The 15,621-nt window shown below is 52.1% G+C and overlaps 1 protein-coding gene across 3 annotated transcripts in view; it reads left to right on the top strand.

Annotated features, from left to right (window-relative positions):
• The window catches only part of Grik4 (glutamate ionotropic receptor kainate type subunit 4), a 289,257-nt gene that overhangs the window by 154,167 nt on the left and 119,469 nt on the right, over positions 1–15,621 (top strand). For all 3 annotated transcript variants that reach the window (XM_090319318.1, XM_090319317.1, XM_090319316.1), the window contains exon 4: positions 13,970–14,134. In XM_090319318.1, coding sequence (XP_090175444.1) covers positions 13,970–14,134 — 165 coding nt within the window. The remainder of the gene's footprint in view (positions 1–13,969; positions 14,135–15,621) is intronic.

Genomic DNA, 15,621 nt, shown 5'->3' with positions numbered 1-15,621 from the left:
GAGCCGGGTCCATGTGCCTGCGGGATGGTGTTCAAGGAGTGGCCGGGTTTCAAAACTCAGTGACACGCAAAGGATGAAGGAGGGATTCGTGTGGTGGAGGCCTGGGGCTGGAGGCCCGTTCAGGGACGCTGAGCTGTGCCAGCAGCTCCTAGAAACGCGACAGAAAGGAATGTTCCTAGACACCACTCCAGCCTTCCACTGAGTCGGAAGCCGAGGGGGTGGGCGTGGCCAGCTGTGTCCTAGTGGGTCCTGTGGGTGCTTCTTTGCACGCATGGTCAAGTTAGTAGAAGACACTAAGGCAAAGGCGTGGCAGACGCAGCTGTGCGGGTGAGAGTTAGATCGGGGCTCCAGAACCAGATCACGGTGAAACAATGCGTTGGGAACTAACGTCAGGGACTGGGGGCCCACTGTTATGGGCTAAGATTATGAGAAAGGGTGTCAACAAATGTGAAGTAATGCGCCTTCTCCCCGGGGAAAATAACGGAAAATAACGTAACCCTTCCATTAATTACAACAACATACATGGAAAAGATCATGCTTGTAAACTCATGAGGAGAACATGGCCGCCTGTGGCTGCCTCCCCTCCTCCTCCCTCCTTCCCCTCTCCTCCCTCCTTCCCCTCTCCTCCCTCCTTCCTCTCTCCTCCCTCCTTCCCCTCTCCTTCCCCTCTCCTCCCTCCTTCCCCTCTCCTTCCCCTCTCCTCCCTCCTTCCCCTCTCCTCCTTCCTTCCTCTCTCCTCCCTCCTTCCCCTCTCCTCCCTCCTTCCCCTCTCCTCCCTTCTTCCTCTCTCCTCCCTCCTTCCCCTTTCCTCCCTCCTTCCTCTCTCCTCCCTCCTTCCCCTCTCCTCCCTCCTTCCTCTCTCCTCCCTCCTTCCCCTCTCCTTCCTCCTTCCCCTCTCCTCCCTCCTTCCCCTCTCCTCCCTCCTTCCCCTCTCCTTCCCCTCTCCTCCCTCCTTCCCCTCTCCTCCCTTCTTCCTCTCTCCTCCCTCCTTCCCCTTTCCTCCCTCCTTCCTCTCTCCTCCCTCCTTCCCCTCTCCTTCCTCCTTCCCCTCTCCTCCCTCCTTCCCCTCTCCTCCCCCTCTCCTCCCTCCTTCCCCTCTCCTTCCCCTCTCCTCCCTCCTTCCCCTCTCCTTCCCCTCTCCTCCCTCCTTCCCCTCTCCTCCTTCCTTCCTCTCTCCTCCCTCCTTCCCCTCTCCTCCCTCCTTCCCCTCTCCTCCCTTCTTCCTCTCTCCTCCCTCCTTCCCCTTTCCTCCCTCCTTCCTCTCTCCTCCCTCCTTCCCCTCTCCTCCCTCCTTCCTCTCTCCTCCCTCCTTCCCCTCTCCTTCCTCCTTCCCCTCTCCTCCCTCCTTCCCCTCTCCTCCCTCCTTCCCCTCTCCTTCCCCTCTCCTCCCTCCTTCCCCTCTCCTCCCTTCTTCCTCTCTCCTCCCTCCTTCCCCTTTCCTCCCTCCTTCCTCTCTCCTCCCTCCTTCCCCTCTCCTTCCTCCTTCCCCTCTCCTCCCTCCTTCCCCTCTCCTCCCTCCTTCCCCTCTCCTTCCCCTCTCCTCCCTCCTTCCCCTCTCCTTCCATGGTTGGGGCTGATACAAAGCAGTAATCCTGATGCGTTCCTGTTCCGTGGACGTTGGTTCCGAATGCTGCTGAGAGGCCATCTGAGGAGCCCAGCAGAGGGGCCTCTGGTGGCTCATGCCTGTAACCTCAGCTATTCGTGAGGTCAAGTTCCAGGGTTGCCCGAGCAGGAAAGTCCAGGATATGCTTACCTCCACTTAACTACCAAAAAGCCAGAAGTAGAGCTGTGGCGAAAGTAGAATCTTAGCCTTGAAAAAAAAATTTTTTTAAGCTCAAGGACAGCAGCCAGGCCCTGAATTCCAACTTTAGGATTAACCAGAAGGAGCGGGGTGGAGGGGAGGAGTGTCCCTGTGGGAAGATTTCCTCTGGTGGCTGTGTGTAGGCAGCAGAGCAACAACGGTTAAGGGTTAGCGTTGACGGCAGTTTGACACCAGTCTGCACCCGTGTGTCCCAGCTCGGGAACCTTGGCTGTTTCCTGCACCCCAAGCCAGGGCAGCCTATGTGGGGTGGTTTTCAGTTGTCATAGCTGTCATACTGCCCATGCTGCTTCAGTGGTGAGAGGCCGGGGCATGGCTCAGAACAGCCTTATACTGCAAAGACCCCCATTCTGAATGGGGCTGAGGTAGAGGGAGCTGCCGTAAATGAGGGTGCTGGTTTGGGAACAGAGAAGAGCAGGCAAACTTGAGGGAATCCTTTTCTAATCAGCAGAGGAAGTCGCTGTCCCCATCGGTGCCTATCACTGGGATGGGAAGAGGCTTTGGGGCCAGGAGCTTGGTCCAGTGGCACAGTGCTTGCCTAGCGTGCACAAAGCCCTGGGTGTGATTCCTAGGTATCACATATGCAGTAAAAGCCAGAAGTGGCATTGTGGCTCAAGTGGTAGAGCACTGCCTTGAGCAGGGAGGCTCAGGGACAGTGCCTAGGCCCTGAGTTCAAGTGCCAGGCCTGGTGTTTTAAAAAAAAAAAAGCTTTGGTTGCAGATCCAGAAGACCAGCAGGACCTGGGAGAACACCATGTCTCTCCTTTCCTCTGCCCCTCCTGGGCCTGTCTCAAGTCCACCCAGCTGGTCCTGTGTTTCTTTATCATGCTCTTTCTTCCCTTTCTCCCCTCTTCTCTTCCTGCCTTCCTCTTTCCTTCTCCTTCCTCTTCCCCTGGGTCTTTTTCTTCCTCTTCTTCTCTCCCTCTGTGCCTTTTGTCTTTGTCTCTCTCATTTAGCTGTCTATTAGGAAGATTTGAAGTTTAATGGGTTTACGGTCTCGGTCCTTAACTTTTAAAATGGGTAATTGCACGGTCTATACTAAATAAAATTTATTAGCTTTTTACCTGGATGTATATGCTATCTGCATGGAGCTGCGTTTTTATCCCCCCACAGTTGATCATCCAGTGGTTGTTTGTGTTTTGTGTTGTTTTGTTTGACTGTCTATGCATTTTGAATATTCTGACAGTGGCTTATTTAGCAGTGCTTTCAGCCAGCAGCTCTTTGGGGAGACTTAGCCCGTCAGCATAAGGTTACCTGGAAAGCAAGAACAAGGCCTGGTGTACTGGGTGCTAGTGCAGAGTCTATGCTGGGTGTGATCTCTTGACCCCTTCTTCTGGCCCCTCATCTTGTGCTGAGCACAAGCCAAGCCCATTGGTCTTGTAGCCCCTTCTCATGATCCCTCCAGGGATATTTCTGGACCCCCAAGGGCATCTGCCTCACATGCACGTTATTTTGAAAGAAAAGTAAGATGTCTCTGGGATTCTGGAGACACTGGATGAATCATGAAAAGCTGAGAACACCACAGACTCCTGGAAAGGCTATGTGTCTGACAGGGCCGGGGGTGGGGTCAGGGCACCTCCTAGAGCTCACCCCACATTCCAGAGGTGAGCTCCATGAGGGTTTCCCTGACGCCCAGACACCCAGAACAGCGTCACTTGCAATTAGAAGTCATAATTACAACGTGAGCTTGAAGCATGACACATTTTGTTGGTAGGAATCTCTTCCCTTCCACCTTAGGAAAAGGGCAAAAGAGAAGGAATGACGGATGATCTGAGTAATTGTCAAATAAATATCCCCGCTGGGGACACTTGGGTTAGACGCTAAACCCCAGTGACTTCCTGGATAAATACTCCCTTCCCTGGCTCTTTCCTTCCTCAGAAACGGAAGACACCAAATAAAAATGTATTCACTGAGGTTTGGTCTCCTGGGAAAAGAGACAGATGACTCCGGGGTAGAAGCAATCAAAGCGCTGGCCCTTCAGGTTTCTCTAGCCATCCTTCTGCAAAGAACTCAGAGCAGTTCTGTGCTGTTGTTTTCTCTTGCTTGTGCTTTTCCTGGGGTGTGGGGCGCTGGGCATCAACCCGATGCCTCTGTCCTCTGGTTTTCAATGTGACAGCCGTTCCTGAGCAGAGGTGACGGGGTCCTGAATTGTGGATTCCAGTGAACGTGACTCTCCCTAATTCAAAGCATTGGTCAAAATGGTGGCTTGGGGTCTCCATGGGATCAGGAAGGTGACAGGACGTCTGGTGACATCGCCTGTGCAGACTGATAGGTGGGAGGGTCAGGGGAATGGATTCTTACAATGATTACTGCCAGCTGTCCAGTTGGGTTCACCGTTCATCTCCTCAACACAGGATGGGTGTGGTGTTTCATGTCAGCTTGGTTTGGAGAAGAGAACCCAGAGCTTTGGCATGCTAAGCTGAGCTCTACCACTCAGCCACATCGCCAGCCCTGTAGCCGTGGTCTTTGCATCTTTGCCCTCCATCTCCACAACTACCCTGTGAGTCTTTGGGAGCAGCGGTGTCCCCTGTCACATGCTCCTAACTGTATACACCCCACTGGCGCCAGTATCCACTCACCAGACTGAATCGCCCCAGACGAGGAAGCCAGCCCAGGCTGGGCCTGCCCTGCTCCTCACAGGCAGATCTCCCTGGCATCACTGCATACGCACAACCCATCAAGACTCGGGCAGCCTGAATCACTCCACAGCCCTTCGGCCAGTGCTGCCCCACAACTTGGCCAGAAGGCTCTCGCCAGCAGCCATTAGACAAGACAAATGGGCAGCTCTCGCTCACTGCTCTCCCCCCCGCCACCCCAGCCTGGCTCTGTGTGCCATGAGCCACAGTGTGGCAGTGCTTAGCGCAATGCTACCATGGCCGTGTACCAGGCCAGCCACAGCTGCCCTGGCCAGGGCCAGCGAGGCAGAAGTTGGGGACAGGAGACATCTCTGTGACCATGCCTAAAGGAGGATGCATGAGGATAATTTTCCCCAAAAGGAAACCAGAAAGGGAGGTGGATGATCCAGGGAGAGAAAGGAAACTGAAGAAGCTTAACTGGAAAGGCAGAGACCTTACAAAATGGCCAATATATAAGGCAGTGAATGTAGATGTAATTACTGGCTGTCCAGAGACTTGATTCGTACAGTTTTTCTTCCCCCAAGGGTCATCATGACCTTTATGTAGCTGTGGGAGTGTGGAAGATGACGGTAAGCCAGGCTATGGACAGCTAGTCACGAACACACATCAAATAGCTCCGGAAGGCCACAGTGTGACCAGCTCCATGCTGGCTTGTGGAGAGACATAGACAGGAGGAGACAGCCTGATGTGCTGGCATGGAAAGCAGTCCACACACAGGGAAGCAAGCAGTGCCCACAGCAATGGACAGCCTCACGCTCGGCGTGCTTCTGCGTGTAGACTCCTGGGTACCCTCCAGGCCGACACAGCTTCCCTTCAGCTCTGGTGTTAAGTCACACACACACACACACACACACACACACACACACACACACACACACACACACACACACACACACACACACACACACACACACACACACACACACACACACACACACACACACACACACACGTGTGCGCGCGCGCGCATGCGTACCTCTCTGCTTGTCAGAACACAGCCCTGGTAGGGAGAGGGTTTCCTTTCACCCTCCACCCTCCTCACCCTCCTTACCCATCCCCTGCAGCCTCTCCCACCCCACCTCCAGCCACGAGCCCAGTGCCTCCCCACTGCAGATCCACTGGCCTGGCCCCAACAGGCCTGTGCCAGACTCACATTCTGCTGGATTCTATGGCCACTTAGCTGGATCTAGGTCATCCCCGCTGAGCACGGAGCACAGCATGCTGCTTGCCCTGTGCTTTAGTGTCTAGGTCGTCTCTCCTTCCTGGAAAGCTCTATGCTTTCCTGTGCCCATTTCCAAGTCCTCTCTACAGAACACTCTGCCCTGGGCAAGGAGAGGGCGAAACAGCTCTGCCAAAAGGTGCACACAAGGAATGGTGTAATTAATTGACCCTGCAAAGGAAGAAAAGGCCCCCACTTTTAGGACATGATAATCTCGGTGCTATTTGGGATACAGAGTTTGGAAAGATCTTGGGGGGTGGGGGGCATATCTAGTAGCTGCTAGAAATGAGATACACCCCTAGCAACCTGTGGGTGCTCGAGCCTTTTAATCCCCACCAGTCGATAGTACTATGTCAGGATGGTTTTAAATTGTATTTTCCCTGGTGACTAATGATGTTAAACATATCTTCCTCCCACCTATATTGCTTCTTCAATGACGTGCCTACTCAAATCTTTACCTTATTTTAAAATTCAGGCCATTTTCTTATTATTGAGTCCTAAAAATATATATCCTTTATCTGTCACATTCTGTAGATGTACTACTATCTTCTTCCAGTGTGCAGCCTGTTTTTTCCCCCATTGTGTTAAGAAGGTCTTTTAAAGAACAGGTGTTTGTCAAGTCCAGTTTACCAACTTTTTCATGTCATGGGATGCACTTTGGGTGTCATAGTTAAAAGATTTTGTCTAACTCAGGATCGTGAAGATTTTCCTCTAGAGGTTTCATAGTTTTAGGTTTTACCTTTTTATCTGTGACTTGTTTTGTTTCCATTTTGGCATATGGTGTGAGACAGAATATAAAGGGAGCTTTTTCCTGTTTAAAAGGACTATTCAATTGTCCAAGTATAATTTGGTCAAAAGAGTCTTTTTTTTTCCATGATGCCTTTATAAAAAAGAAATCATAGAACTTTTATCAGAATAGAAATTTTGAAGGAAGGAATAGAAGTTGGCATAGAATCCTGCAAAGGCCAATGCAAATTTGGCATCAGCGCTTGCAAACCGTGCGCTTTTGCTGGACAAAGGTCCAGGTCCCGGGGCTGGAAAGCATCAAATGGTGGAAGCTGAAGGCTGATCTGATGATGGGATGGGGTGCCGGAGGCTGTGTGCAGGGAAGGGTTCCTGGAGGAGGGGCTGTCTGGGGTAAGGCCTCATTCTGAGTGAGCAAAGGAGAGGTGGCAGAGGAAGGGAGGGGACAGGGTACTCAGGCCTGCAGCAGTGCAAGGAGTTTGTTGACACACAGTTTGCCTTTGCACTGTGGGAGTTGTGTTGTTTCCAGTAGGTCAGGATGAGCAGGGAGTTAGAATATTAGGGAAGCCATAGGGAGAGGTCTTGTCTGCCATGCCAGGGGATGCTGTGTATTTTGAAGGTGAGGACTAACTAGCAGTGCAGTGGTTGCTCTGGCAGTTGTGTGGCCAAAGACTGATAGGAGGTGATGGAAGCAACTGGAGGCAGGCGCGAGTGAGGGTTGCAGGCCAATCGCTAGATGAAAAGGCTGATGGAGGAAGAGAAGGAGAGCTGACTGGAGCCCTGCTGGGGAGGCTGAGTGAGAAGCAGTGGGACTGGGTAGTTGGTGCATAATAAAAGCAGGGAGCGTGGGAAAGGGAGAGGGAGATTTGGTTTGCACCTTGCTCTTGGACATTCACCTGGGGACACCTTGGATATACATACATGTTGTGTTTTGGGGGAGGTTGTGCACAAGGTCTAGGAAGCTCCTGGAAGTACCAGGGCTCTGCAGAGAGCCGGAGGATGCACCAGGCGGACGAGGGGCGTACTTGCAGGAACGACTGGACGAATAGCAGAATCCTGGGACAAGATTATCTCCTGAAAGCTGATGACCGTCCAGTCCAGCATAGGCCCCCACGGTGTTGAAGGCTTGCACTTCCCTCCAGTGGAGAAATGACCAGGAAGGCTGGGTGAAAGGAAGGCATGGAGAGACAGAGCTGAGTGGAGGAGCTGGTGTATGGGGGGAGGAGGGGAGGGAGCGACAGGGGGAGGGGTGGAGGGTCAGCTGGAGAGCAGAGCTAACCGGCTCCCTCGGGCTCAAGCCATCTTTTTCTTCTTGTTAGCACTGGGTTGTTAAAGGCCAGGCTAAACAGCCGCAGGCCATGTTATAGATACTGCCTATAAAGGCTCTCCAGTGAAATCTCTTTATGTCGCCCTTAAAAGAGCTGAGAGTTACAGAAGTGCCTGGAATTTTCGGCAGGGAGCCGCTGGAAGAGTCCAGGGATTAAGGAGCTGGTTTGCCCACCTGACAGGCCCAGGCTGTTGAGAGGGTGTGGAGGAGGAGGGCAAGCTCCATTCCAGGTTGCCCAGGAGGAGGACATGGCCAGCTCTGGTGGGTGCATCACTGTGTCATGTCCTCTGCCCACACCCAGGCCCGGTTCCTTCTGTCCTCAATTGCGGATGCTCCATCCTCGGTGCCAGAGTCAACAGCTGTGATAGCTTGGCACTGCTCCTGTGCCCAGGAGCCCCTCACTGCAGGCCACTGCATGTCGAGTCGCGCAGGTACCAGGACGAGTCCAGTGTGGTCTACAGCTTCAAGGAGCTGCTGTCTGGGCAGAAAAAGACAGCACACAGGCACGAGGACATGTTGAAGGAGCTCAAAGGAAGGGGGATTAATGTGGGATTCTAGGCAGACTCGAAGGAAGGCTCATTCAGGACCTTTATTTTCACTATTGTCTTTAAGTAGTTCTACAACATGGTCTCAGTTCCATGTGTCCGCCACCCCTTTCACCCTTCTCCCCTCCTGCCCAGCCCCACGCAGCCCTCAAGTGAATTTTATACATGTTTTCACCCCCCCTGCACTCTCAGGGGTCCTTTCTAGATTGTTACTGGGACTCTCAAGACACAAGATGCCGAGGACACTCACGGGTACCGATGGATACGTAGGTCCCTGCCAAGGTGGCGGGGCTGTGGGAAAGTCCAAGGTGAAGGAACGCTAGGGCCGAGGACCGGGGGAGAGCGTCCTGGGTTAGGGCAGGAAAGGAAGAGGTGCGCAGGGGAAGGGGGATGAGGAAGGCACTGGATCAGCAAGGGCGCAGGGCAGGAACAGAGCCAGTCCAATCCTCTCAGAGACTTTGGACACCATGCCGGTGAAAGGTCATGCTTTGGTCCCCGGAGCAGGAGGAAATGAGTTGCCGGAGGCACATCTAGTCCCCCCCCCCCACCCATTGGGACCCAGCCTTCCCACGATGGGGTGGTGCTGAGGTCAGCGGGCATTCACCAGCCTTGCGCTGGCCCCGGCCATACTTTTCAGGGCTCGGCTAGAGTGAGCACAGCCAGGCCTGCAGCCCCAAGGGAGGTGCCTTCTCCACAGCAGGCCAAAGCAGAGGAGCAGCCTGGGTTTGGGATAGGCACAGCAGAGAAGCTGCCCTTTCTGTGAGCCTCTGACCCCAGAGAGACCTGGTGGGGCGAGAGGCTCAAAGTGAAGGCCTGAGACCCCTGGACTCCTGGATCCAGAAAGGGGTGCCCGGGATACCCAGATTTGAGGTATACTCTGGGGCTCCATGGCCAGAAAAGGGAGGAGGGTGGACCCTGGTCTGTGCACACAGGTGTGTCGGTCTCAGCCTCACCCTTACTGCCACCTGGGCCTCCCAGCCTCCCAATGGCTGCTGGCTGGCTTCCATGTGAAGCAGTCCCCATCACGGAAAGATGTGCTGGCTCATCTGTCCTTACTTGGCAGCAGCTGGGACCTCTGGGCTTCCTGGCCTCGCTCCCTACTGGGAGGGGGACCTGCATGGGCCCAGAGGACTGGCTGCACACTAAGTCTCAAGCATGGCACTCTCCTCCTTCCATCTGCCTCTCTCCTGGGACTGTGGAAGAACAAGTGTGCTATTGGCTCAATGCCTGTGGGTGTGACCTGTCCCTTTGGTGTCCCAAAGGATCCTGAGACTGTACCTTGCCTGTGGTGTCTGCAGCCGCAGAATCCAGTTCCTGTGTTCAACCTAATTACCTTGATCTCAATTTGCTTGATGCCAACCAGCCATCCGCCGGAGCCTCTGCCCAGCCAGAAACTAAGCTCTGTCAGGAACTAAAACCCTCATGAAAAGTGGTGCCCAGAATGCCGTGGGGGAGGGAGCCAGGCAGGGCAGGATTCGGGGTCCTCAAAAGCAGGTGATCACTTGCCAAGCGAGCTCCCGGTGCTGAGACCTTTCCAAACCAGCTGGGGAGGGAAGAAGAAGAGTGCCCAGGGGCCCACATGCCTTTTCATGTAAGTTCTCTCACCCTCTCTCCCTCTGCTCACGAACTCCCACCACTAAGTCTAACCAGTGGTGTTCTGGGAGTTGACTGCAGTGTTAGTCGGCCGGCTGGGTCCTGCACATCTGGGTTTGTAGTAACACGCTGTCTTAATCCGCTCAGAGGCTGCAAAGATACCACAGAGCAGAAAGGGCAGAACCGTGGCGGTATGTACCTAGTTTGGTTTGTGGTAGGAGCTCATTTCCTGAATTACTGGTGGCCACCTTCAAAGGGAAGGGGGGGGTCTGGTAGAGAGGAGGAGAGGGAGAGTGTGGGGAAAAGGAAAGACAGAAAGGGACCCAGAGAATGGTGTCTCCGCTGTTTCTTCTGAGAGGTACACTAATCATAGGTGATCAGGGACCAGCCCTTATTTCCAATTGCCGTCTTGATTTGGGGGTGTCACCCACCCACTGACATCTATAGCACCTTGAATGTGCCCTGAGCAAAAAGAAGAGAACAGAGGGAACAGATTGAATAAGAACAGAACTCTTGGAGGTGAATTCCTTCATTGTGGAGGTGAATTCCTTCTGGGTAGAGGTGAATTCCTTCATTGTGGAGGTGAATTCCTTCTGCAATCTAGCTGTGATCCTGCCATTTGTGTCCTGGGTCCAGTGTGGCTGAGTAATGTAAACATACCCAGGTGAACACATTTCTCAGTTCCTCAGCTCAGTAGAGATGAATTGGCTTTCCACCTCTGTGACAAAACCCCTGAGATAAATCAACTTAATGGAGGGAAGGTTTATGTTGGTTCGTGGTTCCATGACCACTTGGCCCTGTTGCTTCTGGGCATGTGTCAAGGTATGCATAGCACAGGAAGCTGCTCACCTTGGGGTGTTCTCCAGGAGAGGGAAGGAGGGGCTGGGGACCCAATGCCCCCTTCAAGGCCACACCCCCAATGATCTAACTTCCTCCCGCTAGATCCCACCTTCTAGAGCTTCCAACACTTCTCAGGAGCCCCACAGGCTGGAGACTGGGCCTTGAGCATATGGTCCTTTGGGGGAACATTTTAAGATTTAGACGATTATTAGGCATTTTCTGAGAGATGATTAATTAATTTTGCTTTATTATAAGTGATCTGTTAACTATTTATTAGGTTGGGGAAGTTGGCCATGGTTAGATGTCCCACAGGGAGTGGAGGGGAGGGAGGTGCTGTGAAGGAAGCTGGGGAATGACCTGGAAGAAGTTCTGCCCGTCCAGGCTCCGGCTGAGCTGCTGTTTGCGTCTCGGGGCTGATCTGCCTTGGTGACTTCCTTCACCCTGTCCATGAGGGTGGTGTGTCCTCTCTGCTCTGACCTCCTCAGCCCATGTCCCTGGGAAGGCAGGTGTTCATGAGAACAGAGAGGAACTGTGGTTAAGGCCAACCTGAGCCCACTCCTTTCCAACCATGCACTCACTCTGAGAATGTGTGTAGGTCAGGAGATTTCTGTGACCCCCAATTTCTCACCCCCGCATGAAGATAAAAACCCATCTTGCCAAGTTGTTCAGCAATTGAGACCGTGCTTGCTCAGCAACTACACCGGATGCACAAATGAGCACCAATGAATATAGAGCTGCCATGTTGTGGATCCAGGGCCTTCCTGAGACAAGGATGGATGGCGTTGCCAGTTCCTGACAGTCTAGATGATTCTGCCTTGTTCTCTACAGATAGCCTAACCGTGTCTATTACGTCTCTGACTCTGAAGCATTTTCCCCATGTTAGATCTCATGTGGGACCTCAATATCCACGGCTTGTGGATCCTTGAGACTGGCAGGGGGATTGGCAGACAGCCCCCTCTAGGCTTCCTGAGGGAGGATCACCCTCTGAGCATCGCTCCTCTACTCCCTGTCTGTTCTGGTACTTACCTGGGCTGTCACTGTGCTGCTGCTTTTGGTTTCTGCTTCCTAAGGAAGCACCACCTTCAGGCCTCGCTCCCCAAGGTCACTGCAGTGGAGGGTTTCACTGTCCCCTCCTCCCCCCAGCCTGCCAGTCACACACAGCCCTTGGCTAATTAATTCACAGAGGCCCATGTTATAGCCTAGGTCTTGTGATGTGCCCATGTGTGGCCCCAAGAGCACATCAAACTTGGTCTTTATTACTCTGTGAGGCGAGGCATAGAGATACATCCACAAATCAGGAAAAGTGCCTTGAAATATTCTGTGTCCCGGTCTTTGATTTGAGGTGTTAAGTATTAGAGCAGTGTACAGAAGACACCACATGGAACCGGGCCACTTCTGCCACAGAGATTCAGAGGCTGGATGTCACTGGAGTCTGTCTGCCTTGATTCCTCCTGCTTCTTTCAACTACTGAAAGATGAGTTGGATATTTTTTTCTATAATGACTTCACTTGAGATATAATTTACATACCACATAATTAATTCACCCACCTAAAGTCCAATTCAGTAGCTTTATTACATCCACAGTGCTGTGCTGCTATCACCACAGTCAATTTTAGAATATTTTCATCACCCCCTAAAGAAACACCCTACTCATTAGCAGTCACTCCTCATTCCCCAGCCCAAGTCCCCTAACTCTAGACAACCATTAATCTGCTTTTTGTCTCTATAGGTTTGCCTCGACTAGACATCTTCTTATAAATAGAACCAGCCAATAGAGCCTTTTGTGTCTGATTCTTTCCACTTTAGCATAATTTAGCAACTTCCCGAGGTTCATTCACATGGTAGCATGTATAAATGCTTTATATTGTCAAATAATAATCCTGTGCATAGGAAATAACACATTTGATTTAGCCATCAGTTGATGGACATTTGGGTTGTTTCAACTTTTGGCAATTATGAACAATGCTGCTGTAAATGCTGGCATAAAAGCTATTGTATGTGGATTTTTATTTTCTGTAACTTCTTCTATCAAGAGAATTAAGGATTTCAGTCACTAGATGTATTTATGCAGAACATGTATGAGCACACGTTTTTGCTTTTTCACGGTAGTCAGAGGTGATAAAACTGAGGTCCCATTTCCTAATGGGGCAATGCAAACCCAGGTCTCTGAGCTAGCGAGCATCTCACGCATCCCACAGTCCTGAAGCTGGGCGGGTCACCCACACCGGTTGTTACTCTGTTAAGATCCTGTGTTGGGCCCCTTACCCACACCGAGCTGAGTCCTCACACAAAGTCCTATGAGTTGGCCATTCAACCAGGAAGAGTTCAGAGATGCTCTCCAGCTCACCGGTGGCATGGCTCATATGTCTGAGCTGCGTCTCAGTAGCCAGCAGAATCCAGCAGTGGCTTCTCCCTCCCCTCGAACAAGCCCAGCCTCCTCCAGTTGTCTGTCACCTCGGGAAGTTGCTCACATGCCCAGAAGCCAGTTTACCAGGGACAGCACATGTATGTCTGTGCACAGGAAGGTCCACCTCCAGGGAATCACTGTTACCTGGACCCCCGAACAGGTAGGGCCCCTGGTGGCCAGTCCCAGCCAGAGCTCCTAAGGCACATGGCCTTCGCATAAGCACCTCATTCTGGTCTTGCTCCTTGAAGTTGCCTTGGAGGGAAGTTTTCGTGTCCTCAAGCGTGTCAGTCACAGGGTCATGGTCCTTTTGCCACCCCTGCAGGTGGCTGTTCACTGCAGGTGTGCACAGACTTTGCTAATACCCAGATGCCCGTATCTTGGTCCCTGCATGGCTCCCTGAGTACGTGAAATTTAGTTTTGATTATTCTATGAGGTTAGGCATACAAGTAGAATTTCCTGATTTGTGGAAAGTAGCAGAAGTGCTTCTTAGTATTCTGTGTCTTGGTCTTTGATGTGTAAAGTATCAGAGTCAAGTCAGCATGGAGGCTGGGCCATCCCTGCTGCAGAGATTCAGGGGCTGAATGTCACAGAAGTCTGTCTGCCCTCAACTTCTGGCAGATGACCTGTATATCGGAACTCCATCGGGCTGCAGATGGAAACCCTGAAGTTTGTAGAGAGCTTGCTTTGGGGACCATGTTGAGGTCGTCACGGTGGAGAGGGGGATTCGGGGAACTGCCTAGAAAGGAAGTTGGTAGTGGTGGGAGGCGGGGCCGGAGGAAGAGGTGGGGCATTGGTAGTGGGTGTGGTACCAACTGTCTCTGTGTGGTTGCCTGCCCACAGCTGCTATCTTGGACGACCCCATGGAGTGTAGCAGAGGGGAGCGGCTCTCCATCACCCTCGCCAAGAACCGCATCAACCGCGCTCCTGAGAGGCTGGACAAGGCCAAGGTCGAAGTGGACATCTTTGAGCTCCTCAGAGACAGCGAGTACGAGACCGCAGAAACCAGTACGTAGAATGGACAGGGCCAGCATACGATGCCCCCAGTGCCAGACCCCTGATAGAGATCCCCATGGGAAAGGGAGAGAAATAAGCACCAGGAGTTTCCTGAGAGGCTCTCAGTGCAGAGGAGAATCACATGAGGAATAGGATGAAGAGCAGAATGATCACTCATTCATTCACTCATCCATCCACAAATCCATTGCTTTATTATATGGATGGGTTCATCTCTTTTGCATTTTGTATACAAATACCTGGATGAAGTCTTGGGTGTGATTGCGTATTGCTGCTGGTCTCTATGGTTGGTTGAGCCAAGGGTCATCTGATAGTCTTCCTTGCTGTGTGCTGTGGTCAGCGTTGTGAGAAGATGCTGGGACTGAAGATAAGAGTCTGGCTTCTTCCTTTGGACAAATCACATCGTTCTATCTGCACCTTGGTTTCATCGTATGTAAAATGGAGATGCAAGGCTCCACTTTGCAAGTCTTGCAAGTTGGTATGAGATTTATAGAAAATCCTCAGTTGATTGAACTTTACAGATATAAACAATAAGTTGCTCCAGTCATACACAGGGCAAGCGTGCTCGTGCTAGGTGCTAGTTTTAATTCTAAGAATGTGAGAACTGAATGTCATTTTCTTCATTTTAGAAAAAGAAATTAAAGCTCAAAAATAGTTTGAGAATTGGCTTAACCACAGAGCCAGTCAATGGCTGGGCTTGTCAAGGTCCCCACGAGCTCAGTGTACAAGCCACCATGCCTCCTTGTGTCCTCTGATTCATGACTTGGTGACTTCACACATTTAGGCCCAAGTGAGGGAGACGTCCTGTAGCTGAGCTGCAGTGTAGAAGGAATGTGCCAGGTCCGTGTTCGTCGACCTTCTGCCATGTCACAAAGCACTTGTGATAATCAACCTACAAAGAAGAAAGGCATCGTTCGCCTCACCATTTTAGAGGTTTCTATCCATGGATGGTTGACCCCCAGTGCTTTGGGAGAACAAATGCCATGGCACCAGCTGTGGTGGAGTAGAGTTGCTCACCTCATGGTGACCAGGAAGCAGAAAGAAGTTGGCAGAGGATGGACAGGGCCCCAGCACCGCCCCTCCAGGGACACACCCCCATCACCTAACTTCCTTCCACTGAACCCACCCACTGAAGGCTCCATCACCTCCCCAGAGGCCACAGGCTGGCAGCGAAGCCCAGGCAGCCAACATGGAAGAGTCTCGTTTTTCTTCAAAGAGGCTTTCTTTCTCAACACACCCGTACATTTAGCAACCCTCAATGGCAAAAAAAGAAAAGACAGACTTACTTAACCAAGCCAGATATAGCTGGTCTTTCACACAAAGGTCTGGCAGCGCTGTACCTTGGGCTGTTAGGGGATTGACAGAAAAGAAAAACATTCACCCTGCCAAGCACAGCATGCAGGAATATGATACGGATCCAGGCGTGTACAGAGAGGATGGCAGTGACGCTGATACCCACCAACTTTTCTCTCTCTTTCTCC

Source organism: Megascapheus bottae, chromosome 27 (assembly GCF_031878675.1).
Source record: "Megascapheus bottae isolate mThoBot1 chromosome 27, mThoBot2.hap1, whole genome shotgun sequence".
Lineage (NCBI taxonomy): Eukaryota > Metazoa > Chordata > Mammalia > Rodentia > Geomyidae > Megascapheus > Megascapheus bottae.
This window is presented reverse-complemented; position numbering and strand designations above follow the sequence as displayed.